At 42.6% G+C, this 25,991-nt stretch overlaps 1 protein-coding gene and 2 long non-coding RNA genes across 7 annotated transcripts in view; 1 reads left to right on the top strand and 2 right to left on the bottom strand.

Moving 5' to 3' along the window:
- The first annotated feature begins 5,190 nt into the window (after window positions 1-5,190).
- Window positions 5,191-25,991, top strand: part of Lsm14a (LSM14A mRNA processing body assembly factor) — a 34,055-nt gene continuing 13,254 nt past the window's right edge. For all 5 annotated transcript variants that reach the window (XM_048329775.1, XM_048329773.1, XM_048329774.1 and 2 more), the window contains exons 1-4: window positions 5,191-5,440; window positions 18,178-18,341; window positions 21,294-21,423; window positions 22,534-22,656. In XM_048329775.1, the coding sequence (XP_048185732.1) occupies window positions 5,320-5,440; window positions 18,178-18,341; window positions 21,294-21,423; window positions 22,534-22,656 (538 nt within the window). In that variant the 5' untranslated portion in view covers window positions 5,191-5,319. The remainder of the gene's footprint in view (window positions 5,441-18,177; window positions 18,342-21,293; window positions 21,424-22,533; window positions 22,657-25,991) is intronic.
- On the bottom strand, window positions 9,467-18,171 carry LOC125338793. The gene is made up of 3 exons (XR_007208361.1): window positions 17,919-18,171; window positions 10,578-10,584; window positions 9,467-9,486 (listed from the first exon to the last, which is right to left on the bottom strand). It is a non-coding gene; the product is annotated as an uncharacterized LOC125338793 (long non-coding RNA).
- On the bottom strand, window positions 11,229-16,253 carry LOC125338792. The gene is made up of 3 exons (XR_007208360.1): window positions 16,242-16,253; window positions 13,487-13,489; window positions 11,229-11,370 (listed from the first exon to the last, which is right to left on the bottom strand). It is a non-coding gene; the product is annotated as an uncharacterized LOC125338792 (long non-coding RNA).

Raw genomic sequence — 25,991 nt, forward strand, 5'->3', positions numbered from 1 at the left:
AGAGTGCTCAGGCCCTGAGTCTCAAGCTCCAGCACTGGCTAAAAAAAAAGTAGTTCTTTCTGGGGCTGGGAATGTGGCCTAGTGGTTGAGTGCTTGCCTAGCATGCATGAGGGTTCAATTCCTCAGTATCTCACATATACAAAAAAAAAAAAAAATGCCAGAAATAGCACTGTGGCTCAAGTGGAAGATTGCTAGCCTTGAGCAAAAGGAAGCCAGGGACAGTGCTCAGGCCCTGAGTTCAAGCCCCAGGACTAGCAAAAAAAAAAAAAAAGTAGTTCCTTCTATATGTTCTCTTTTAAAAATACTTTACCTTCTTTCACAATTATAATACAAAGATATCATTTTATTAATCTATGAATTTACCTGACAAAAGCTTATTCTGGGGGCTGGAAATATGGCTTACTGGTAGAGTGCTTGCCTACTATGCATGAGGCTCTGGGTTTGAATCCTCAGTACCATATGAACAGAAAAATCCAGAAGTGGCATGTGGTTCATGTGGTAGAGTGCTAGCCTCGAGCAAAAGAAGCTCAGTGCCTAGACCCTGAATTCAAGTCCCAGGACTGGAAAACAAACAAACAATTACTCCGTGCAAAAATGGCCAAAATATAAATCTGGGTGTAACACATTTATAATCCCAGCACTCCGGCTGGAGGCAGGAGGACTGCAAGTTTGAGCCCAACCTTGTCCACACACTGGGATCCCATTTTGGTGGGGATTGCACTCAGGGCCTAGAACTGGCTAAGTAGGAACTCTGCCACTTGAGCCATGCCTCCAATGCCTTCCCTTTTGCATTATTATGAGTTGGGTTTTGTTTTTTTTGGGGGGAGGATCAGTCATGGGGCTTGAACTCAGGGCCTGGGTGCTGTTCCTGAGCTTTTTCACTCAAGGCTCGTTCTCTGCCACTTTTTCCTAAAGAGCCTTGTTCTCTCCCTTAGGTTTTTTGCTCAAGACTGGAGCTCTAACACTTGAGTCACACATCTACTTCTGGATATTTTTAAAATTACTTCATTGTTAACGGGCTACCTTTGCCTATATCAGGTATTAAGTAAATTTCCTTCTACTAAATGTCATCTATTCCCTCATTCTCTCCCATTCCCTCCTTCCCTTCTCCACCCATCAGTTGCATAATTTACTTTCATCAATGTCTGGGGAAGCTAGTGCACTCCACTGCTGCATGTTTTCTCATTTTCCTTGATTCTGTCTTCCCCCTTCCATCCCATAGATGTGCATGTGAATATACCCTGTTCTGTAAAGAATACAGCCGCCATCAAAAAATAAATAAAAGTCCTTTGTTTGCACATCTTTGGAGTTCGTTTCAGTATGCATATTATTTTATATAAATATGAAGAGATGCTTGAGTATGCACCTTTGTGATTCTCTCCTAAGACTGTCTTCTTTTGGCCTTACTGTATGAGGGTATCTAGAATTCTGTGTAATTTGTCATATCCCATTGCATTTTAAGTCTAACACTCGCATATCAGGGAGAACATGTGCCATGTCTCTCTGATCTTGGCTTAGCTCGCTTAACATGATTTGTTCTAGTTCTATCCATTTCCCTGCAAATGACATTATTTTATTTATTTTTTTCCAGTCCTGGGCCTTGAACTCAGAGGCCCTGAGCACTATCCCTGGCTTCTTTTTTGCTCAAGGCTAGCACTCTACCACTTGAGCCACAGCGCCACTTCTGGCCATTTTCTATATATGTGGTGCTGGGGAATCGAACCCAGGGCTTCATGTAAACGAGGAAGGCTCTCTTGCCACTAGGCCATATTCCCAGCCCTATTTTATTCTAAGGGCTGTATAAACCATTGTGTATAGGTATATTTTCTTGGATCCACTCACCCTATTGTGGGGCATCTGGGTTGTTTCCATATCTTGGCTATTGTGAATAGCACAGCACCTGGAAGTGCAGGTGTCCTTACCATATCCTGGCTTGTGATGCTTGGGGTAGGTGTCTAGGAGTGGTATGGCTGGGTGGCAGGCAAGGTCTATGTTCAGTTTTTTGAGGAACCTGCAGATTGCTGTCCAGAGTGGTTGTACTAGATTACATTCCCGCCAGCAGTGCAGTAGGGTTCCTTCCCCCTGTCAGCATTTGTTATTGTTAGAATTCAAATGTTGGCCAATCTAACTGGGATAGATGGAATCTCAGTGTTGTTTTGATTTGCATTTCCTTTACGGCCAGGGATGATGAGCATTTCTTTCTTTTTTTTTTTGTCACTCTTACCTTTTCTTCTGAGAAGTCTCCTTAGCTTCCTTGCCCATTTAGCAATTGGTGTATTAAGTTGGGGGGGGGAGTTAGTTTCTTGAGCTCCGTGTATATAGTGGATATTAGGCCTTTGTCTGATGTATTGCTGGTAAAGATCTTTTCCCAATTGGTTGGTTCTTTCTAGTTTAGTAACTATATCCTTAGCAGTGCAGAAACTTTTTAATGTAGTCCCACTTGTCAAGTCTCTCTCCTATCTGTTGTGCCCCTGGGACTCTATATTCAGGAAATTCCTGCCTGTACCTCTAAGTTCTAATGTCTCTCCTACTCTCTCTTGCAGTAGGTTCAGAGTTTCAGGTCTGATGTTGAGGTCTTTGATCCACTTTGAATTGATATTGGTGCATGGTGATAAACAGGAAACCACTTTTAGTTTTCTGCATATGGCTGCCCAGTTTTCCCAACACTAATTGTTGAAGAGGTTATGATTTTTCCATTGTCTTTGGCTCCTTTGTCGAGTATTAGACGAGTATAATGTAAGTATGTAGTTTAATTTCTGGGTCTTCTAATCTGTTCCATTGACCTTCAGGTCTATTTTTGTGCCAATACCAAGCTGTTTTTGTTATTATGACTCTGTAGTAGACTTTGAAGCCTAGTACTGTGATACTGCCTGCATTGCCTTTTTTGCCTAGAATTGCTTTGTCTATTCTAGGTCTTTTGCTGTCCCATATGAATTTTTGGATTGTTTTCTCTCAGTAAAGAACGTCATTGGGATGCTGATGGGGATTGAATTTATATATCATTTTTGGCAGTATGAGCACTCTACCACTTTGAGGCACAGCTCTACTTCTGATTTCCGTGGTTAATTGGAGATAAGAGTTTCATGGACTTCCCTGCCCAGGCTGGTTTCCAGCCATGATTTCCATATCTTAGCATCCCGAGTAACTAGGATTACAGCTGTGAGCCACTGGCACCCAGCTGCATTAGTTATTTTCAAATTATGCTGATACAGGCCCCATCAGGGAAAATGGGGCACAAGAAACAGTAGCTAAGAAGTCAGACAAGCACTGTATTCTGAATACCTTTGTTAAAAGTGCACAGGCACTATTTTCTTGTCTCTAACCCTTTTTGTCTTTCAATCATTTACAACATTTAGTAAAAAGAAAAAAAGAAAGGGAAAAAGCAGTTTTCTCTCTTTTACTTTGTCCCCTTGCCCAAATGATTAGGTTTGGGGAGGGGGAGGGAAGACCTAGGCTATCTTAAAGATACTTAGCCTGGGGGCTGGGGATATGACCTAGTGGCAAGAGTGCCTGCTTCATATACATGAGGCCCTGGGTTCGATTCCCCAGCACCACGTATACAGAAAATGGCCAGAAGTGGCGCTGTGGCTCAAGTGGCAGAGTGCTAGCCTTGAGCAAAAAGAAGCCAGGGACAGGGACAGTGCTCAGGCCCTGAGTCCAAGCCCCAGGACTGGCCAAAAAAAAAAAAAAAAAAAAAGATACTTAGCCTGGAAGAACACACTTGGGAGAATGACTCCTCTGGGAACAAAAAGTGTTTACATGCAAAGCAATCAATTTATCTCCAAGATGGACATTTGTCTTGACGGGAAAACCTGGCAGAACATTCTTTGTTTGAAGGGATGCTCTGGTATCTACCTCTTAACGACCCAAACTTAAGAGGGCCAACCTTGAACTCTCTAGGCCCAAATGATAAAACAAAACAGCAAGAAAGACAGAAGCTGGGTGTTGGAGACTCACACTAGTAAACCTATCTACTGATTAACTAGTAGAGTCAGAAGTGGTAGAACACCAACCTGGAGGTGTGTGTGTGTGATGACATCAAACTCCACACCCAAAAGCTAGGCAAAGGCTTCCTTCCTCTGCCACCAGTTCTGTAATGTGAGTGGTCATTATTTTGTTTTGGTTTTTTTTGCCAGTCCCGGGCTTGGACTCAGGGCCTGAGCACTGTCCCTGGCTTCTTTTTGCTCAAGGCTAGCACTCTGCCACTTGGGCCACAGCGCCACTTCTGGCCGTTTTCTATATATGTGGTGCTGGGGAATCGAACTCAGGGCTTCATGTATGCAAGGCAAGCACCCTTGCCACTAGGCCATATTCCCAGCCCAAGCGGTCATTATTTTAAACAGAACAGTCAAGGGATGACCTCTCTGGGTTCACATTTGAGCAGATCCCGAAATAGTGTATTAATTTCTGTGTGAAGAAAGGGAGTGATTGGAAAGAAGTAACAAGAAACTTAATAGTCTCCAGGGGGTGGAGGTGGGGCGTGTGTGTAGTGCAGGCCTGCAATAATCCCAGTGCTCAGGAGGCAGACAGTTGCAAGAGTATCAGGACTTGGATAACTGAGATCTGAAAAATCACAGTTCGAAGCCAACCCGGGCTGGAAAGTCCACGAGGCTCTTAATCTCCCATTAATCAGCAAACAACAACCACCACCATCCCCCCCCCCCCAAAAAAAAACCCGGACGTGGAGCTGTAGCTCCAAGTGGGAAAAGTGAACTGAGGGGGAGCCCCAAGGCCTAGAGTTCAAGCCCCAGAGTTGGCAAAAACAATAACCAAAATGTAAAAGGGGGGGGGGCACTTCTCCAGCTGGGAGGCCGCGTGTCAGCACCACGCAGTATTTCCGCCTTCCGTCCCCAGCCCCAACTTCCCCACCGCCGTTCCGATCACCTCAGGAGTCACGAGCAACGAAGACCGGCCGGAGGTGTTATGTTGTGTGCAGTGTATGTGGTGGTGGTGGTGGTGCTGGGGAGGGAATCTCGCGAGAGCGCGCTAGGCCTCGCCCTCCCAGCATGCTCCGCGCCGCCGCCGCCGTCGTCGCCGCCGCCGCCGCCGCCACCACCGCCGCTTCCAGCCGCGCCGCGGTTTGAGGGCGGGAGGCCGGGGGGCGGGGGGAGGGTAGCGGAGCCGGCCCGCCGCCATGTTGGGTCTGAGGCGGCTGCTGTGAGGCGCCGACGGGAGCGGGCGAGCGGGTGAGGGAGGGAGCGGGCGAGCCAGCGAGCTTAGGAGTAGTGTGAGGGAGCGGCCGTAGCGGCGTGGGAGCTGCCTGTTTGAGGAGCAGCCCGGAGCAGAGGCGGCGGGAAGGCGGCGGCGGCGGCGGGCGCCATGAGCGGGGGCACTCCTTATATCGGTAGCAAGATCAGCCTCATCTCCAAGGCGGAGATCCGCTACGAGGGCATCCTCTACACTATCGACACCGAGAACTCCACCGTAGCCCTCGCCAAAGGTACGCCAGGCCGGGCCTCGCTGGGCCCAGGCCTCGGGGGTCTGGGCTGGGTTAGCGGGCCTAGGGACCGGGGCTGGGCCGGGGCCGGGCCCTGGCCCTGGGAGGCCGGGCTGCGCCTCCGGGGTTGGGCTGGGCGTCCGCTTCGGGCTGCGCCTGGCTTTCGGACCCGCGGCCTCCTTCCTCTGTCGTTTTCGGGCGAGGCCCCAAGCCGCGGCCCGCCTCCTCCGAGGTTCTCCGCTTCTCCGCCCTCCGCGCCTTATTCAGGGGAACTACGAATACCCGGCAGGCTGGCAGGCGGGCGGGCGGCGGTGCGGCCCCGAAGTCCTGAGAGCTGGGCTCAGAGAACCCCGACAATTCGTTATGTTCCAAGTCCTAAATTCCGTAGTTCTATCTTCTTAGCCACCAGACAAAGCCCGAGTATTCAAAAGAATTTTTCCGCCTCCCTAGAGTTTTTCCGTGCTGCTTTGTACATTAGCATCCGCATATTTTCCCACCTCCATTCTCCCCACCCCTTTGCTCGTTATTCCTAATTTCAACTCGTTGCGATGTTTCTCGAGGGCACTCTGTTTTTAGTAATGTGCCACAAACTTTTTGGGTTTGCCCTGCGGACTCCAATGATCTCGAAATGCCACTCCGGACACCTCCAAGCAGTCACATCCTATTTGGTCTGTTATGTGGATATGTTCAACCTGTTCATCCGAAACCTTTTCCACCTGTTTCGTGCAACTGTCCCTTTAGGGCTGCACATACAAAATGTTTGTTAAGACCCTGGTTCGGTGGAGAGGGGGGCACCCCAGTAGGAAGCAGAGCTGAAGCTTGATCCAGGACACTTGTCCTTAGGGGTTCTGTAGACACTCGATCAAAACACCCCCCGGTAGATGATCCCTGGGAGGGGGCTAATGAAGAAAGTGCCCCTAACCCACTGTTTAGCCACGAGTACAATCTGTATTGGGTTTTGTTTTCCGTTCACACATGCTGTGCTTTTGCTCTGCCAGGAAACCGGAAAGAAAAATAAACTTAAGTTCTTGATCGTAAAGGAACTTACAACAGTTTGTAATCCTTAGGAAGCAAGATAGCCCCAGTAATTTTCTCAGTACATCTGGTAAGAGTTAATTATGAAGGGCCTGGCATGGTACTCACAGAGGTTCAGGGGTAAGAAGAAATTCTTCTGAATCTCAAGTTTTTAAATCATTAGCTGAAAGGAATAGTTGTTTCACAGTACAAAACAAGTTTAGTGACATACTAAAAGGTAGATCTTTTTAATAGCACCAGTGTTGAGACAGATCTTATTCATGGGTAAGGAAGTTTTCCTTATGAAGTGGACCAATACTGTATGTAGGTTATGGGTGTGGCCCCATGGTAAAATGCTTGCCTGGGTATCCTCAGCATGGCAGACAAAAATGAAACCAAACAAATTAATCCCTGACTAAAGAGTAGAGCACAAATTAGATTGTGGTGATGATTGCACAACTCTGAAAATGGACTAAAAATCATTGACTATACACATGTGTTTACTGGGGCTTTAACTCAGGGCCTGTCCCTTAGCTTTTTCCACTCAAGGCTAGCCACACAGCTCCACTTCCCATTTTTGGGTGGCTAATTGGAGCTAAGAATGTATGGGCTGGTTTCAGACTTCTATCTTCAGATCTCAGCCTCCTAATTAACTAGGATTACAGGCTTGAAACCACCACAGTCCTGCTGACTATACACATTTAGAAATTATCTAGACGGTTTTTAAAAGAGCTATATGAAGCTGGGTGCTCTGAGGCTCTGTGCAAGAGAGAGTAGTATAGAAAACCAAATACCCTAAACTTGCTCTTTTTTGTTTTAACCCTAGAAACCACTGTACTTCAGGATGCAAGGTTCTACCTGTAGTTATTAGATTCAAGCAGCGATACTTTTTTTTTTTGGCCAGTCCTGGGGCTTGGACTCAGGGCCTGAGCACTGTCCCTGGCTTCTTCCCCCTCAAGGCTAGCACTCTGCCACTTGAGCCACAGCGCCACTTCTGGCTTTTTCTGTATATATGGTGCTGGGGAATCGAACCCAGGGCCTCATGTATATGAGGCAGGCACTCTTGCCACTAGACCATATCCCCAGCCCCAATACTTCTTAAATAACAGAATTTGTTTTTGTTTTTTTGCCAGGCCTGGGGCTTGAACTTGGGGACCTGGGGGCACTGTCTCTGTGTCTCTTTGTGCTCAAGGCTAGCCCTCACCACTTGAAACACAGCAGCACTTCCCACTTCTGAGTAGTTTATTAGAGATAAGAATCTCACAGACTTTGCTGCCTGGACTGGCTTTGAACTGAGATCCTCAGATATCAGCCTCCTGATTGATTACCTGGGATTACAGATGTGATCCACTAGTGCCAGGCTATAACTCAGAATTTACTTGCCTTTATTTTCAAATTATTTTGGTAAGTTCTTCTTGGATTCATGGATGGTGTTTTTTGTTTTTTTTTTACCAGTATGAAATTATGAAAAAGTCTGTTCCTGATGAAAGCTATGTAAAAATTGAGAATAATATTTCTCATTAAGTGGCTTAGAAAATATTACTTTACCCAAAATGAACTTAAAGGTGTCTGGCCAGTTTAATGACTATCATTCATCAATACCTGTATAGTCAATACTGAAGTTACTTTTACTTTTTTTTTTTTTGCCAGTCCTGGGGCTGCCACTCAGGGCCTGAACACTGTCCCTGGCTTCTATTTTGCTCAATGCTAGTACTCTACCACTTGAGCCACAGTGCCACCTCTGGCCTTTCCTATATATGTGGTGCTGAGGAATCGAACCCAGGGCTTCATATACATGTGGCAGGCACTCTTGCCAATAGGCCATAGTCCCAGCTCTTTTCCTTTTTTTTTGGGGGGGGGGCAGTCCTGGGGCTTGATCTCAGGGCCTAGGCACTGTCCCTGAGCTTCTTTTGCTCAGGGATAGCACAGCGCCACTTCTGGCTTTTTCTGTTTTTGTAGTACTGAGAAATGGAACCCAGGGCTTCATGCATGCTAGGCAAGCACTTTACCATTAAGCCATATTCCCAGCCCCTGTTGTTGTCTTTGAGATAGGATCTTGCTAGGTATCTCAGGCTGGCCTCAAACTCATAATTTTTATGCCTTAGCCTTCCAAGTGCTGGATCACAGGTTTATACCATTATGCCCAGCATATAAAATTAAAAATTTTTCAATAGCTTCTGGAGTTAGTATTTTATTATTTTATACTTAAATTCATGATATCAATTAAATTTGTAAGACATAATTGTTTCTGTTGTCATATTAATGCAGCAATGAAAGTGCTTAGTCATTTACTTGTATTTATGGCATTGATATTTAGTTGCTGTATCCATATATGCCTTTTTCTAACTAGCCACGTAGTACTGGACACTTAACTTTTCAAAATTAGAACTGAGGAGCTCTAAATTTTTAGAATTTACATGATTTTTCAAGTAATTTCATACCTGAAAATTCCACCTCAAATTTCAGATGGAGTCATAGTTTAAAAAGATTTAAATTGGGGCTGGGAATATGGCCTAGTGGTAGAGTGCTTGCCTTGTATACATGAAGCCTTGAGTTCAATTCCTCAGCACCACAAATATAGAAAAGGCCAGAAGGGGCGCTGTGGTTCAAGTAGTAGAGTGCTAGCCTTGAGCAAAAAGAAGCCACTGGTGCAAAAAAATAAATAAATAAAAATTTATTTACAGAGCTTAGAATATTGTAAAATGCAGTTATTCTGTGTTTTGTTTACTTATATATTTACTTATTTCTTTAAGACAAGTTCCTGCAAATGTAGCTTAAGTTAGCTTCAAACTTTCTGATCACCTGCTTTAACTTCCTCTATTTATTTATTTATTTATTTATTTTTGGCTAGTGCTGGGGCTTGGGACTCAGGGCCTGAGTACTGTCTCTGGCTTCTTTTTGCTCAAGGCTAGTACTGTACCTCTTGAACCACAGTGCCACCTCTGGCTTTTTCTATATATGTGGTGCTGAGGAATCGAACTCAGGGCTTCATATAGATGAGGCAAGCACTCTACCACTAGGCCATATTCCCAGCCCTGCTTTAACTTCCTAAGTATTGGGGTACTTTTTATTTTGTGCTTATTTTCTTGTGCTGGAGGTCTAACCCAAGGCTATGCACATTGCTGGACAAATGCTATACTTTTACATCCTGCCCTTCTCTTACTCTCTCTAAACTTTTGATTAAGAGTTAATTTGGCCAGGTGACCGTGGCTCATGCTTGTAATCCTAGCTACTCAAGAGGCTGAGATCTGAGGAACACGGTTCCAAGCCAGAAGTGGAGCTGTGGCTCAGGTGGTAGAGTGCTACCATTGAGTGAATAAGCTTAGGGACAGCACCCAGGCTCTGAGTTTTCTTCCTAGGATGCGCGAATCCCCCCCCCCCCCCTCCCGCCCCAAACAGTTAATCTGTTTAGAGACTGAGGCAGGCAGATCTGGGCTACATAGAGATCTTGCTTCAATTTTTTTTTTTTTTTTTGGCCAGTCCTGGGGCTTGGACTTAGGGCCTGAGCACTGTCCCTGGCTTCTTTTTGCTCAAGGCTAGCACTCTGCCACTTGAGTCACAGCACCATTTCTGGCCGTTTTCTATATATGTGGTGCTGGGGAATCGAACCCAGGGCCTCATGTATATGAGGCAGGCACTAGGCTATATCCCCAGCCCATCAAATTTTTTTTTTAATTAACCTTTTAAAATCACAGAAAAAGGTGAAAGTGGTGCTATGGCTCAAGTGGTAGAGTGCTAGCCTTGAGTAGAAGAAGCTCAGGGACAGTGTCCAGGCCCAGAGTTCAAGCCTCAGGACCAGCAAAAAAAATACAAAAAAAGGCTAGAATTATTTTGTTTGTGTTATTGAGACAGGCTCTCAACGTAGGCCAGGCTAGCCTTGAACTGATTTTATAATATTCTTATCTCAGCCTCCAGAGATCTGAGACCACAAATATCCATCACCACACCTGGCTAGTATTACTGGGTTTTTGTTTTGTTTTGTGTTTTAATTTCTCTGGGGAGAGTTTCCCGCTGCTTCCTTATAAAATATGAACTGTAACTACACATCTGAAAAGATAACTAAAAAGAATATTTGGAAACAGATCTTGTGACGTCCACCCAGGGCTAGACAGATGTTGGCAGCAACCCAGAACCTTCCCCCATCTTATATCCCAGTATTGTAATTACCACCTTGCTAAAGTAGATACAAGTGCTTTCAAGCATTTATAGTTTACTATGTAAGTCCATATCCCTAAATAATATAGTTATAGCCATTTTTGAACTTACATAAATGCAATTGTTTTGTATGCTGTTTTACTGTAGGCTTAAATTTTTAAATTATTATAAAGGTAATGTACAGAGGGGTTACAGTTATATAAGTCAGGTAAAGAGTACATTTCTTTTTGGACAGTGTCCTCCTTCCTTTGCTGTCCCCCAGTTTTTCCCTCCTGTCCACATCTACAAGTTGTATAGTTCATTTTCAACATAGTGTGTAGTGAGTACCACTACGGCATTTGTTCACCCTTTGTACCTCTGTTGCAAAGAAGGATAAAGGAACAAATAAGACAAAAAGAGAAGAAAACCAAGCAAGGAATTGATGGCATCCTCAATCCTAGCTCAGGAGGTTGAGATCTGAGGATGAATGTTTGAAACCAGCCCAGGCAAGAAAGGCCATGAGACTCATCAACAAATAACTTAAAGAAAGCTGCAAGTGGTGATGTGGCTAAAATGGTAGAATGCTAGCCTTGAGTAAAAAGAAGCTCAGGGATAGCACCTAGGCCTTGAATTCAAGCCCCAGGACCGACCAGCAAAGAAAAAAAAATCTCTTGTATCCATTTCTACTTTAGGCTTTTATTGCTATAAAATTCTCCAGCATGAATATAACAGAAATTTATCCCTCCTGGGATTTTGGATTGACATAGATTGTTTATAGTTGTTGGCTATTGTGAACACTGCTGCTAAGAATATTTGTGTTTAATGCATGTTTAGATAGTTTTCTTGAGGTTGTATTCTTGGAACTTGAATCGCAGAGAACATAGAGAATGTGTGTGTCTTTGTCTTTTTTAGGTAATGTTAAGCAGTTTTTCATGGTAGTTGTTACTAGGGTTTTTTTTTTTTGTTTGTTTTTTGCATTCCTGGGCCTTGGACTCAGGCCTGAGCACTGTCCCTGGCTTTTGCCCAAGGCTAGCACTCTGCCACTTGAGCCACAGTGCCACTTCTGGCCCTTTTCTATTTATGTGGTGCTGAGGAATCAAACCCAGGGCTTCATGTATACCAGGCAAGCATTCTTTTGCCACTAGGCCATATTCCCAGCCCCTGTTACTAGTTTTTAGTTCATTTTTACAAGAGTTCTGGTTCTATATTCCCCACCAACAATAATACTTGGGATCTTAGGTTATTATTCTACATAAGTATGTAATCTAATGTGGTTTTCATCTTCATTTTCTCTAACTACCAATAAAGTCAAAGGTCTTCTTATATCTTAGCTCTTTGGATTTCATCTTTCTCTTTTTTTTTTGGCCAGTCCTGGCACTTGGACTCAGGGCCTGAGCACTGTCCCTGGCTTTTTTTTGCTCAAGGCTAGCCACTTACACCACAACGCCACTTCTGGCCTTTTCTAGACATGTGGTGCTGGGGAATCGAACCCAGGGCTTCATGTATACAAGGCAAGCACTCTTGCCACTAGGCCATATTCCCAGCCCTGGATTTCATCTTTCATGAGATGCCTTTGAAATTTATTGGTCAGTTTTCATTTGACATGCATCTTTCCTAGAATTCTGAATGTGAGTCCTTTATTGGATATGTGCATTGTAAATCTTCCTATTTAATGGTTTCTTATAATGGTAATAAGTTCTGTTTATTTGTTTTGTTTTTGTTGCCAGTCCTGGGGCATGGACTCAGGGCCTGAGCATTGTCCCTGGCTTCTTTTTGCTCAAGGCTAGCACTCCACAGCGCCACTTCCGGCTTTTTTCTATATATGTGGTGCTAAGGAATCGAACCCAGGGCTTCATGTATACGAGGCGAGCACTTTACCACTAGGCCATATTCCCAGCCCCTGGTCATAAGTTCTGAATTTAAGTGTAGACATGTTCATGAAGCTTTACTTTTATGGCTAGTGGACTGGTGCTTTTTGTTGTTATTTCATTTTTGTTGCTGTTTTGTTTCTTCTTTAGTTATCTTTCTCTACTCAGGATCACAGATATTTTTTATCTTTTCAAGCCTATTGTTTTGTTTTTTGCTTTTTCACATTTAGCTCTGTACTGTACTTGAAATTGATTTTTTTGTATGTTATATGGTGTTTAGATTTTTTATTTTTTGCCAGTCCTGGGGCTTGAACTCAGGGACTGTGCACTGTTCCTGAGCTTCTCTTTGCTCAAGGCTAGCACTCTACCACTTGAGCCACAGCACCACTTCTGGCCTTTTCTGTGTGTGTGGTATTAAGGAATTGAACCCAGGGCTTCGTGCATGCTAGGCAAGCCCTCTTACCACTAAGCTACATTGTGAGCCCCAGGTGTTTAGATTTTTAAATTTAGTAAAAGATTGACTTGGTTTATGTGTTCCATATTATAATTTAGGCCTTTAACTTGGATATTGCTTACAATTTATATGAAAATGAAAACTGCTTTTGAAAATTTTGGTCAGTTAACATTTGATCTATGGAATTTGGGTGCTCAGAGGTCCTGCATTCCCCTGGTAAACTTATAATTTGTGCTTGTTCTAGTGTAATTATTAAAAACATGTAATAAATTGTACAGTTGTTTCTCTTCATAGTCTTTTGGAGGGTTCACAGACTAACTAGCTCTAACTTGGGTGAGTTTGAGAGGCTTTGATCCTAGGAACCTAAGTAAATGTCAAGAAATCTTAAAAGACAACCTGAAAAGGCTCTTTTATGTCCATCTGTTAAGTATGTTCAAGAATTATCTGGGCCACAGTTTGTTTCAGCCATCCATAGAGTTTATAGTCTTGGTCACAGCTCTTTATTCCTAGCACAACCTTTTATGCTTAATCTTCTTCGTTTATTTACATATGGGTCTATTATTTGCCCTCACCTTCAACCTGCTTCTTCCAGAGTGAGCTCCTGGGATGAATGAATGCTTACTTAATGAGTTATTAAATGCACATGACTTAATATTTTAGCTTGTTAAGCTGTAGGTGTCTCCTGGGGATAACTCCAAAAAATGTTTTCTCATATTCACAACTATATTTCTCCTTTAAAATTAAAATATTTGGTGTCCTTACAGTAACAAGAATATTGAATAATTTCAGGGAGTAACAATGCAAGAGAATGAAAAACTTTTTTTTTTAATCAGTCATGGGGCTTGAACTTAGGGTCTGGATACTGTCCTTGCTTTTTTGCTCAAGGTTAGTGCTTTACTACTTTGAATCACAACTCTATTTCCGGTTTTTAGGTGGTTAATTGGAGATGAGTCTCATAGACTTTCCTGCCCAGACTAGCTTTGAACTGTGATTCCTTAGATCTCAACCTCCTGAGTAGTTAGGATTACAGGCATGAGCCAACAATACCTGGCAAAAGAATGAGTTTTTATGACCTAATTAACATTATTGAGGAAATAAAGTTTTGCTTTAGGACTCAAGCTCAATTATAATTTTAATATAAAGTTTAAGGGAATAATCAGTGGCATATACAGGCGTAGTTTCTGCACTGGACCCTCAAGTAAGCACAGTGGCTAAACCATGTGAGGCTAAAATGACTGTGACATTGTTTCCTAAAATGAAACTGATGTGTATGTTGGTGTATCAGAATAATCACCCATGGAAACCAGGGGGCTTCAGCAGTGGAATGATTATATAAGTCAGTTGCTTAAAATCAGTGATGGGGCCAGGCACCTGTGGCTCATGCCTGTAATCCTAACTAGCCCAGGCAAGAAAGACTTATTACCAAATTAACCATCAGAAAACCAGAAATGGTACTGTGGTTCAAAGTGACAGAACACTAACCTTGAATGGAAAAGCTCAGAGACGTGCCCAGGTCCTGAGTTCAAGCCCCATGTCTATTAAAAAAAAAAGTCAGGAATGGGGGAAGAATATAAATATGGCAAGTTGTTAGCAGATTATTTCTGCTAACTCTTAGCCACTGGCATAGTTTATCCACTTCTTGATAATTTAGCCATAGTCATAAACCATAGCCCCAATGGAAAGACTAACAGCTTCATATTCTGAGTAAAATACCTATGGGGTACTTGGTACTGATTTCTTACATGACTTGGAGATCTAAATCCAGCAATCCCAAAATCACTACCTAGAATAGAAACACCAAGGGTCCTCCATCCTGATTCTTTTTTTATTTGCCAGTTCTGGGGCTTGAACTGGCCTGAGCACCCGCCCCCCTGGCTTCTTTTGCTCAAAGCTAGCACTCCACCACTTGAGCCACAGTGCCACTTCCAGCTTTTCCTTTTTTTTGTTGGGGGGGTTTCCTTTATTCATAAACTTAAGACTTGGTTATGTCAAATAAAACCAATTTCTGGAGGGAAAAGAAACCAAAACCCACACAGCTTTTTCTTTATATGTGATGCTGAGGAATGGAACCCAGGGCTTCATGCATGCTAGGCAAGCACTTTATCACTAGGCCACATTCCCAGCCCCCATCTGATTCTTTTATTTGCCCTATTTAGTGGAGTTGCCAGAACTCGTAGCCTTGGAAACAGTTTTTTGTTACTAGAATACTTGGTAATTCTGACAGTCTGTAGTTAAGTGCCAAAAAAATCTCCTCCTTTTCTAGTGGGGTAAGATGAGCCATGATTTTGTGTATCAGAAGTAGAGAGAACAATGTAAGTCTGAAGAAAATAATAGTAGACGGAAAGAATAATAAGAGTAAAGAAATCTTATCTGTAGCCAAGCTCAGTGGTGGCGCCTGCTTGTAATCCTAGAGCCACTCTGGAGGTGGAGGCAGGAGGGTCTCAGATGAGTCCCCACCCCTTGAGATACTGTCTCAAAAACAAAGTACAAACAAAAGGGCTAAGGGCTAGACTTAGTTGATAGAGCACTTGTCTAGCATGGTCTAAGGCTATAAGTTCAGCCCCTAGTACCACCACATGATGGGAGGGAGAGAAGAAGATACCTGTGCACAGTAAAATAGCAAGAATTGGGCCAGGAGTTTGGCTTAGTGGTAGAGTGCTTGCCTAGCATGCATGAAGTTCTTGGTTTGATTCCTTAGTACCACATACACAGAAAAGGCTAGAAGTGGTGCTGTGGCTCAAATGGTAGAGTGCTAGCTAGCCTTGAGCAAAAAGAAGCTCAGAGACAGTGCCCAGACCCTGAGTTCAAGCCCCAGGACTGGCCAAAAAAAAAAAAAAAAAAAAGCAAGAGTTTTGTATTTAACTGTTTTGTCAGGTTGATAATCGTAGTAACTACAGGTAGTTTTACTTGAATTTTATTTATTGATTTAGTGCCCATCCAGGGGCTTGAACTCAGGGCATGGCCACTGCCCCTGAGCTTTTTTACTCAAGGCTAGTGCTGTAACACTTGAGCCACAAGTCCAGTTCTGGTGGTCCTAATGTTTGAATTCAAGGTGTCATGCTTGCTAGGCAAGCACTTTACCACTTGAGCCACCTCGCTAATCTTTTTTGTGTGTTGTGTGCATGCTGGACCTGGGCCTTGAACTCCCTTCCAGCTGAGGATCATGGCTGGAAGCCAGTCCAAGCAGGAAAATCCATGAGACTCCTCTCTGTTTAATTACCAAAAAAGCTGGAAGTGGATCTGTGGCTCTTAAGTGCTAGAGTGCTAGTCTTGAGCAAAAACAAGCTCACAGGCAGCATTTAGGCCCAGAGTTCAAGTCCTAGGAACAACATACATAACAAAAAGACCTGGGTACATTACTCAAGTGGAAAAGGGCCTGCCTCACAAGCAAGCATGAAATCTTGAGCTCAAACCCTGGTCCTAGCAAAGGAAAAGAAGGAAAGAAGAGTTACCACATTGTGGCTTGCTGTGTTTACCTGCAGTTGCCTGTGTGTGCAAAATAGTGGGTGAGCCAATCTAATTTCTTTTGTGCTTGTTTTGTTTTTGTTGCCAGTCCTGGGGCCTGAGCACTGTCCCTGGCTTCTTTTTGCTCAAGGCTAGCACTCTACCTCTTGAGCCACAGCACCGCTTCCAGCTTTTTTCTATATATGTGGTGCTGAGGAATCAAACCCAGGGCTTCAGTTATACGAGGTGAGCACTTTACCACTAGGCCATATTCCCAGCCCCGCCAATTTAATTTCTATATGAACAGAATTCCCTCACCAGTTACATGTGCGCTAATTCATATTGAAATGTAGCAGAGTAGTGACAGTAGTCCTCTACTTTCCTGCACTTCCCATGCCTCCTTTCATTGGATCCTTCAGTGTCTGTGGCTGACTTCCTGCCACATGGGCCCTTCTAATCACATTCTACAATGTCCTCTACAGGGTTGTAAGAATTACACTCTTCCTGAAATTCTACATTTTTTTTTTTTTTGGCCAGTCCTGGGCCTTGGACTCAGGGCCTGAGCACTGTCCCTGGCTTCTTCCCGCTCAAGGCTAGCACTCTGCCACTTGAGCCACAGTGCCGCTTCTGGCCGTTTTCTGTATATGTGGTGCTGGGGAATCGAACCTAGGGCCTCGTGTATCCGAGGCAGGCACTCTTGCCACTAGGCTATATCCCCAGCCCGGAAATTCTACATTTGATCCAGGCCAGGCTTCAAGATTAAAGCATGCTTCATATACTTCGAGTGTATGTAAATAGATCTTACTTAATGAGATATAGACATTTTCAGAAGTCTCGAAACAGTGAACTTGAGACTTTGAGAGACACAGAAAATAAGCTCAAATTCAAATTTCTGGACTCTGCCCCCAGAAAGTAGGTTGTTTTGTTTTGTTTTGCCAGTTTTGGGGCCTGAGAGCCTGAGCACTGTCCCTCAGCTGCTTTTTTTGCTCAAGGCTAGCACTCTTACCACTTGAGCCAGAGCACCACTTCTGGCTTTTTCTGTTTATGTGGTACTGAGGAATTGAACCCAGGGCTTCATGCGTGCTAGGCACATTCTAAGCCACATTCCCAGCCCTAGGAAGTCTTAAGTGAGTAGACATCTTTATTTGTAGCCAGCTTACCCTGCCTGGTACAGGGGTCCACAGTTTAACTTTGAGTAATAATGTCTTCCGTGTTAAAATAATGAGATTTAATTATATGATAGCTATTTTAGGTAAGTAGGGCGTTTTACGCTCCCCTATGTGTCTGAAGAGCTTACAGCTCAGCTTCTTGAGGGCTTATGCTTAAAAGCTAAGTGTTAACTGTCGTCACTTTGTCTTTTCTGTCTTGAAGCTCAAACTCTTGTTGTGTGGACGTTTGAAAAAGCTTAGTTGATATCAACCCTTTCCAACCAGTAAGTTATTACATAGGTTGGGGAATTTTTATTTTACTGAAGGAAGACATTAAAAATAAATGAGCAATTCAGGAGAGAACATTTCTAATAGCTGACCACAACCACCAATGACACAAATGAAGTTTTAGCAGGAACATAGCCTTATACTATAGAGTCTTTTAAAATGCATACATTTATGCCAGGGGCCGTTGGGCTATGACTAATTCTAGCTAATCAGGACTATGAGACTTGGAATGATGGCATTTTCAACCCAGACAGGCAGAAAAAGTCTATGAGAGTCTTATATTTTGCTACCAATTAATGAATACTACTTAATACTTGGAACATAATTGCTAGGGCCTACTTGAGAATGGTGAGCTGTAGATGCAGCTTATGTTCTCTGTTTTCTCACCAGTTCGATCCTTTGGTACAGAAGACAGACCAACAGATCGTCCAATACCACCTCGAGATGAAGTCTTTGAATACATCATATTCCGTGGGAGTGATATTAAAGACCTCACTGTCTGTGAGCCACCCAAACCACAATGTTCTTTGCCTCAGGACCCAGCCATTGTTCAGGTAACTAATAGATTGGTCTCGGGATACAGTGAACTGCACACTATGCCTGGCACATTAGCTTTTGCCTCTCCCAATTGAACATACCTGCAGCTTACCATTTCCAAGTTCCTTGGATATCTAAAAATACCTTAGATAATGTTCTTCTTGGGTGTTTTACTTTGGATCATAAATTAGGACCACATAAGGTGAAGAATTCATTTTTATTTAAAACATTTTCTAATTTCAGCAAAATTATATTGTTACAGAGGTTAATAACATTTATTGAGAGGTAACTATGAGAAGCACCTATTAAAAGCATAGACACTACACCCTTGGAGCCAGATAGAGGAATTTTTCTCACTTTTACAAGTAAGGGAATTGAGATGGAACTGTCATTTGAACAGACTCAGGCAATCTACATACAGAGCTTAGGGTCCATGCCACTCTGCTGTTCATTCATATACTGGCTCATATTACAAACTAGGGGAATAATAGCTATTCTTAGGTAGAATTATTAGATTTAATGGGGGAAAAGCTAATTCACATTAAATGATAGAAATTTATGTATAATAAGATAGTACAAACATAAAAGTTTTTAGTATAAATGGTCTTAAATTTCCTAATTTAAAAATGACCCTAAGGGGGCTAGGGATATGGCCTAGTGGCGAGAGAGCTTGCCTCGTATACATGAGGCCCTGGGTTCGATTCCCCAGCACCACATATACAGAAAATGGCCAGAACTGGCGCTGTGGCTCAAGTGGCAGAGTGCTAGCCTTGAGCAAGAAGGAAGCCAGGGACAGTGCTCAGGCCCTGAGTCCAAGGCCCAGGACTGGCCAAAAAAAAAAAATGACCCTAAGTATTCATCCTCAGAAAGAATTGAGAATTTGCCTAGCTTATTGAAATAGAAGAGAGGATATTGTTGCAATATTTTTTCCATATCTATTGAAGAATATAAAGGCTCTCTGATATTTTGGCTGTAACATTTCATATAATACTTTCACTTGAGAGCATAGGAGATTGAAAGGTCATATCCCTACCATGGGTTTTTCCTAAATTTTATTTTCTTTGTAACCCAATCAACAACTCCTGGGCCTTGAACTGAGGCCTGGGCTCTGTCTCTGAGCTCAAGGCTAGTTCTCTACCACTTGAGCCACAGTACCACTTTGGGCTTTTTCTGTATATGTGATACTGAGGAATTGAACCCAGGGCTTCATGCATGCTAGGCAAGCATTCTACCACTAAGCTATATTTCCATTCCAAAGATGTACTCTTGAATACACCATACATAAGGTAAAGAAGACAGAATCATCAAAAATTAAAAAGAAAAAAAGGGAAAAGAAAAAAAAGTCTCATTTCCATATATTTGTTTCAGTATGTATATTATTTTATATAAATATGAAGAGGCACTTAGGCATTGCACCTTTGTGTTTCTTTCCTAAGAGTATCCTCTTTTGGTCTCACTGTGTCTGAGTATCTAGAATCCTGTATAATTTGTCAAAGATTTGTGTTATTTTTGCTAGTTAGACTTCCTTTCCTTCGCTTTTTGTTTCAGCCAAGTATATTGGATGCTGCCACCCACAGTCAGTGCAGGTCTCTTGTGGCCCCCTCCTCCCAGTGTACTTTTTTTTTTTTTTTGGCCAGTCCTGGGCCTTGGACTCAGGGCCTGAGCACTGTCCCTGGCTTCCTTTTTGCTCAAGGCTAGCACTCTACCACTTGAGCCACAGCGCCAGTTCTGGCCGTTTTCTGTATATGTAGTGCTGGGGAATCGAACCCAGGGCCTCATGTATACGAGGCAAGCTCTCTTGCCACTAAGCCATATCCCTAGCCCCCCCAGTGTACTTTATTAATCTAGGTATCTGTCAGTCAAATCAAGTTAATAATGGAGATCAGTTTATATAAAATGCTCCTTGGTATGATGTAAAAGTGTAATTTAATTTAGTCTTTTTTTTTTTTTTTTTTTGCGAGTCCTGGGGTTTGAATTCAGGGCCTGGGCACTGTCCATGAGCTTCTGTGCTCAAGACTAGCACTCTACCATTTCCACCACCGCTTCTCTTCTGGATTTTTGGTAGTAAGTTGGAGATAAGGGTCTCAAAAGCTTTCCTGCTTGGGCTGGCTTAGAACTATGATCCTCAGATCTCAGCTTTCTGAATAGCTAGGATTACAGGCATGAGCCACCAGTGGTAATTTTTTTATCTTTGTAAAGTGTTTGCTTTTTTAGGCTGGGAATGTGGCTTAGCGGTAGAGTGCTTGCTTGTGTAGTATGCATGAAGCCCTGGGTTTGATTTCTCAGCACCACAAAAACAGAAACAGCCAGAGGTTGGCACTGTGGCTCAAGAGGTAGAATGCTAGCTTTGAGCAAAAAGAAGCCAGGGACAGTCCTCAGGCCCTGAGTCCAAGCCCCAGGCCTGGCAAAAAAAAAAGTTTGCCTTTGCATATCTTTACTGTGAATTTAAAATAAAATAACCATAATCTCTTATTTACGTCAGTACTAGACTAAATAAAACACATTTTGAACTCAGGGCTTAGGCATTGTCCCTGAGCTTTTGCTCAAGGATAGCACTCTACCACTTGAGCCAGTGCCACTTCCAGCTTTTTCTATTTATGTGGTACTGAGAAATTGAGCCCAGGGCTTTATGTGTGCTAGGCAAGCATTCTACTACTAAACCACATTCCCAGCCATGAATGTGACTTTTCTTAAGTTTACTATGAAACTAAGCTCACAGAAAGACTATGACTTTAACATAGAAAAAATGGCTTATAGATCACACTGCCTGAAACTGGTACATATATTGAAAATAGTGAAATCAGAAGATTTTTCAACTGTTATCATCTTGAATACATATTACTATAATTTAAGTTTAAAACTCCTAATTTCTCTCATATATATGTATATATGTGTGTGTGTATATATATATATATATATATATGCCTTCTTCTTAGAGCTTAGAAAACTAACCCATGATTTTCTTTCAGTCCTCACTAGGGTCCTCATCATCTTCATTCCAGTCAGTGAGTTCCTATGGACCGTTTGGCAGGATGCCAACATACAGTCAGTTCAGCCCAAGTACATTAGTTGGGCAGCAGTTTGGTGCAGTTGGTGTTGGTATGTGGTGCTTTCTCTTATTGTTTGTTTGTCTGTCCTTTCTTTACCACAAACTTTTGGAAGTGTTATGTGATATTTCTTTTGTAACTTCATTTCATAGAGTTAAGAACATGAGTTATTAAGATTTTTTTTAAGAATTTGATGAAGGCAATAATCAGAGTTTACTCAGAATCTAGAACTTGTTGACAGTTGTTCTACCACTTGGCCAGGCCTGCAGCCTTGAAAAGTTTTTATTTAGGGTCCTGAGTGATTAGTAGTTTCATGGAGATTAGTTTTCAGAATAGGCACCTATTATAAAACTAGATGTGTCCAGTTAACAGATTTTGTTTAGTGTTATTTTAAAGTTACATAAGACATGTCTACTTAAGATGAAAAGTTTTTCACTGGGTGTAGATGGTTCACACTTATAGTCCTAGCTACTCAGGAGACTGAGATCTGAAAATCATGGTTCAAAACCAACTCAAGCAAGAAAGTCTGTGAGACTCTTTATCTCCAAATAACCAGAAAAAAACAGAAGTGAAGGTGCTTAAGAGCACTAATCTTGAGTGGGAAAAGCACCGAGTTCAGGTCCCAGTGGTGGTACACATGCTTGCCTCTGCGCATTCATACACACACAAAATAGAGGAAAGAATATGAAAATGACCACTACTGTAGAAACTTAGAGAAGATTGACCTGGCTGGGTATAGCAGGGAATGAGGCCCTTCTAGGGATTCTGTGGCTTATATGAACCAATTTTGTTTGCGTGAACACATTCCTTAAGAGGAAAGAGTGAAGGTGGAATACTGTTTGTTGTCTTAGAGATGCTGAAAAAGCTCCTGGCCATTTGTGCAGATACATGAAGCTTAATGGTGGTGTAAAGATTACTACTTCAGCTATTTTGCAGTCTTACATGTCTCCTTGCTGGTGCAGATACCCACATGTGTATTGTTTGTGCTCATGGTTCACCCTACATTGCCATAGGTTTCCTAAATTATTTGGTATACTTTAATAAATTCCCAAGATTATTAATTTGTACAAGTGCTATGGGAGATAAGAAAATAGCAAATACTACTATACTAAGGTATTAAACTTTTTATTAATGTTTTTATCATTTGAAAAATCTCTTCAAGCTGGAAACTCCTTGACATCTTTTGGAACAGAAACATCAAACAGCGGTACCTTGTCCCAAAGTAGTACAGTTGGTTCTACTTTTACACAAGATACAAGATCTATTAAAACCCAGTTATCTCAAGGTAAGCTGTTTGTTTTACCTTTATAGTGCTTTTTTTCTTTCTCTAAATATGAGATTTTGTAGTTTGTCAGTTGAATGTATAATTTGTATTTAGTTTTATTTTTCCCAGTTACTCTATGAGAATAAAGGTATCATTAATGACTTCCACTATTTAGACTTCTTACAACCCTTAGATCATGGAACTGAAATGGTGGGCATTCTCTCTCTTTTTTTTTTTTTCCTTTATTGTCAGTGAATTACAGAGGGGTTACAGATTCACATGTAAGGCAGTGAGTACATTTCTTGTTCAACTTGTTAACCTCCTCTGGGCATTCTCTTAGGTATGACTTTTTTTTTCATAAAGCAATCGTATAACTTGTGAATAATACTTATATGCATATCAAGTCAGTCCCAGACTAAACCCTCTGAGGAGCTGGTCCCTGATAAATGAGATATCTTGAGGAATGAAGCTCTCATCCAGTAACATCTCTGACATATTTCCCAGTGTGGACCACCCTGACTGGAATGTCTGCACTGCTTCTGGTAAATGTGGGTCCTCACTAACATCTGCCACATCCAAAGCCCTGGAACTTGGGTCTTCTCTGCTTTTTTGGGGGGGGGGTCAGTTATGGGGCTTGAACTTGGCCTGGGTGCTGTCTGTCCCTGAACTCTTTTGCTCAAGGCAAGTGCTCTACCACTAGGATTATAAGTGTGAGCTATGAGCACCCGGCTGCTTCTTTGCATTTTAATAAGCTTCCTTAGAGATCCTGCTTCTTTACTTTTTTTTTTTTTTTTTTTTTTTTTTTTTTTTTTTTGCCAGTCCTGGGGCTTGGACTTAAGGCCTGAGCACTGTCCCTGGCTTCCTTTTTGCTCAAAGCTGGCACTGTACTACTTGAGCCATAGTGCCACTTCTGGGTTTTTCTCTTTATGTGGTGCTGAGGAATTGAACCCAGGACTTCATGCATGCAAGGTGAGCATGCTACCACTAAGCCATATTCCCAGCCTGTTTCTTTACTTTTTTTTTTTTTTTTTTAAAAAAAAGATAAGTTGATACACTTTTTTCTAGCTAGTCTCATCACCTTCAGAAGTGTAAAGATCCCATATCTGTTGAATCTACTGCTTAAAGTGGATATGATTAGCTTTTTGCTTCATATATTTCATTTAAGCAATATAAAGTCACTTCAGAAAGATGGGATATTTTCAAAGATGTACGTTGGTTTATTTATTTGGTGCCATACGAGGCTTGAATCTCAGGCTCATGCCTGCAATCATAGCTATTTAGGAGACTAGGATCTAGAGGGTTAACAGTTTTCTGTTGTTGTTTTTCCTTTTGGTTGTAGGGCTTGAACTCTTCTTGCCCAAGGCCAGCACTTTACCACTTGGAGCTACAGTGCCATTTCCAGTTTTCTGGTGGTTAGTCTCACTGTTGCCTGGCGCTGGTGGCTCATGCCTATAATTCTAGCTACTCAGGAGGCTAGGTCTGAGTATCACAGTTCAAAGCCAGACCGAGCAGGAAAGTCTTATGAGACTCTTACCCAATTAATCACCAAAAAACCTGAAGTAGCTCTGTGGTTCCAAGTGGCAGAGCACTACACTAGCCTTACATGAAAAGCTCTCAGGGACAGTGGTGAGGCCCTGAGTTCAAGCCCCACAATAGACAAAAAAAAGAAAAGAGGGGAGGTGTCTCATGGCCTTTCCTGCTTAGGCTGGCTTCAAATCACACTCCTCAGATCTCAGCCTCCTGACTAGCTAGGGTTACAGGCATGAGCCAGCAGTGCCTGGCTGAAGGTCACGGTTTGAAGGTAGCTGAGACAGAAAAACCTGAGACACTCCATCTCTATAAACCAGCAAAATGCCCAACTAGAGGTGTGGCTCACGTGGTAGTGCCAGCATTGAGAGGTAAAGCCAAGTGAATGCATGAAGCCCTTAGGTTCACAGTGACGAAAAATACAAATAAAATAAGATATATAGTAAGAAATGTGACTAGCTTCAATGAAGAAAAATACCAAATGAGATACAAAAAGAAATCACAAGTAGTGAGAGAAGCATGTTTTTCCCTATAAAAGATTGGACAATAATAAGTCATCTTGTTTATTCTACTTTGTTATTGCAAATGGAATATAACAGAAAGATTGTCTTTAAAATAAACATGGAGGGGCTGGGGATATGGTCTAGTGGCATGAGAGCTTGCCTCGTATACATGAGGCCCTGAGTTCGATTCCCCAGCACCACATATACAGAAAACGGCCAGAAGTGGCACTGTGGCTCAAGTGGCAGAGTGTTAGCCTTGAGCAAAAAGAAGCCAGGGACAGTGCTCAGGCCCTGAGTCCAAGGACCAGGACTGACCAAAAATAAATAAATAAAATAAAATAAACATGGACTGAATGTACCTTAGAAAGGTGCAACAACTCTGTCCCCTAGGTGAACTACTATTATTCAGTTATTTAGGAGTCTGAAGTCTGAGATCAGAGTTCAAAGCCAGCCCTGGCTGGAAAGTTTATGAGACACCAGCAAAAAGCCAGAAGTGGAGCTATGTTTTAAAGGCTAAAGGACAGCACTCAGGCTCTTGGTTCAAGTATCAGCTCACACACACACACACACAGGCACACCAATGTCTGACTTATGATACTCAGAAACATAAAATGCATCATAAATACTGTTAGTTAACAGTGATAAATAACCAAAAATAAAATACATGAGACATACATGAGAAAAAAAGTAATAAGGAGCTGGGAATATGGCCTAGTGGCAACAGTGCTTGCCTTGTATACATGAAGTCCTGGGGTTGAATCCTCAGTACCACATACACAGAAAAAAACCAGAAGTGGGCGCTGTGGCTCAAATTGGCAGAGGGCTAGCCTTGAGCAAAAAAAAAGAAGCCAGGGACGGTGCTCAGGCCCTGAGTTCAAGCCCCAGGACTGGAAAAAAAAGGGGGGGGGGAGAAAAAGTAATAAGTTTACCTAATAAAATATGTCCATAAATCACTTATGCATGAGGCGCCAGTGGCTTATGCCTGTAACCTAGCTACTTAGGAGGCTGAGATCCGAGGATTGCTGTTCAAATCCAGAAGTGGAGCTATTGCTCAAAGTGGTGGAGTACTAGCTAGCCTTGAGCAGAAAAGCTCAGGGACAGTGCCCAGGCTCCTGAGTTCAAGCCACAGACCAGCATCAAAAGAAAGAAATAGGTTAGTAGTAAATGAAACAAAATAGAAAAAAATCAGGGGGCTGGGGATACAGCCTAGTGGCAGGAGTGCTTGCCTCATATACATGAAGCCCTGGGTTCAATTCCCCAGCACCACGTATACAGAAAATGGCCAGAAGTGGCGCTATGGCTCAAGTGGCAGAGTGCTAGCCTTGA

This window comes from Perognathus longimembris, chromosome 20, assembly GCF_023159225.1.
Source record: "Perognathus longimembris pacificus isolate PPM17 chromosome 20, ASM2315922v1, whole genome shotgun sequence".
Lineage (NCBI taxonomy): Eukaryota > Metazoa > Chordata > Mammalia > Rodentia > Heteromyidae > Perognathus > Perognathus longimembris.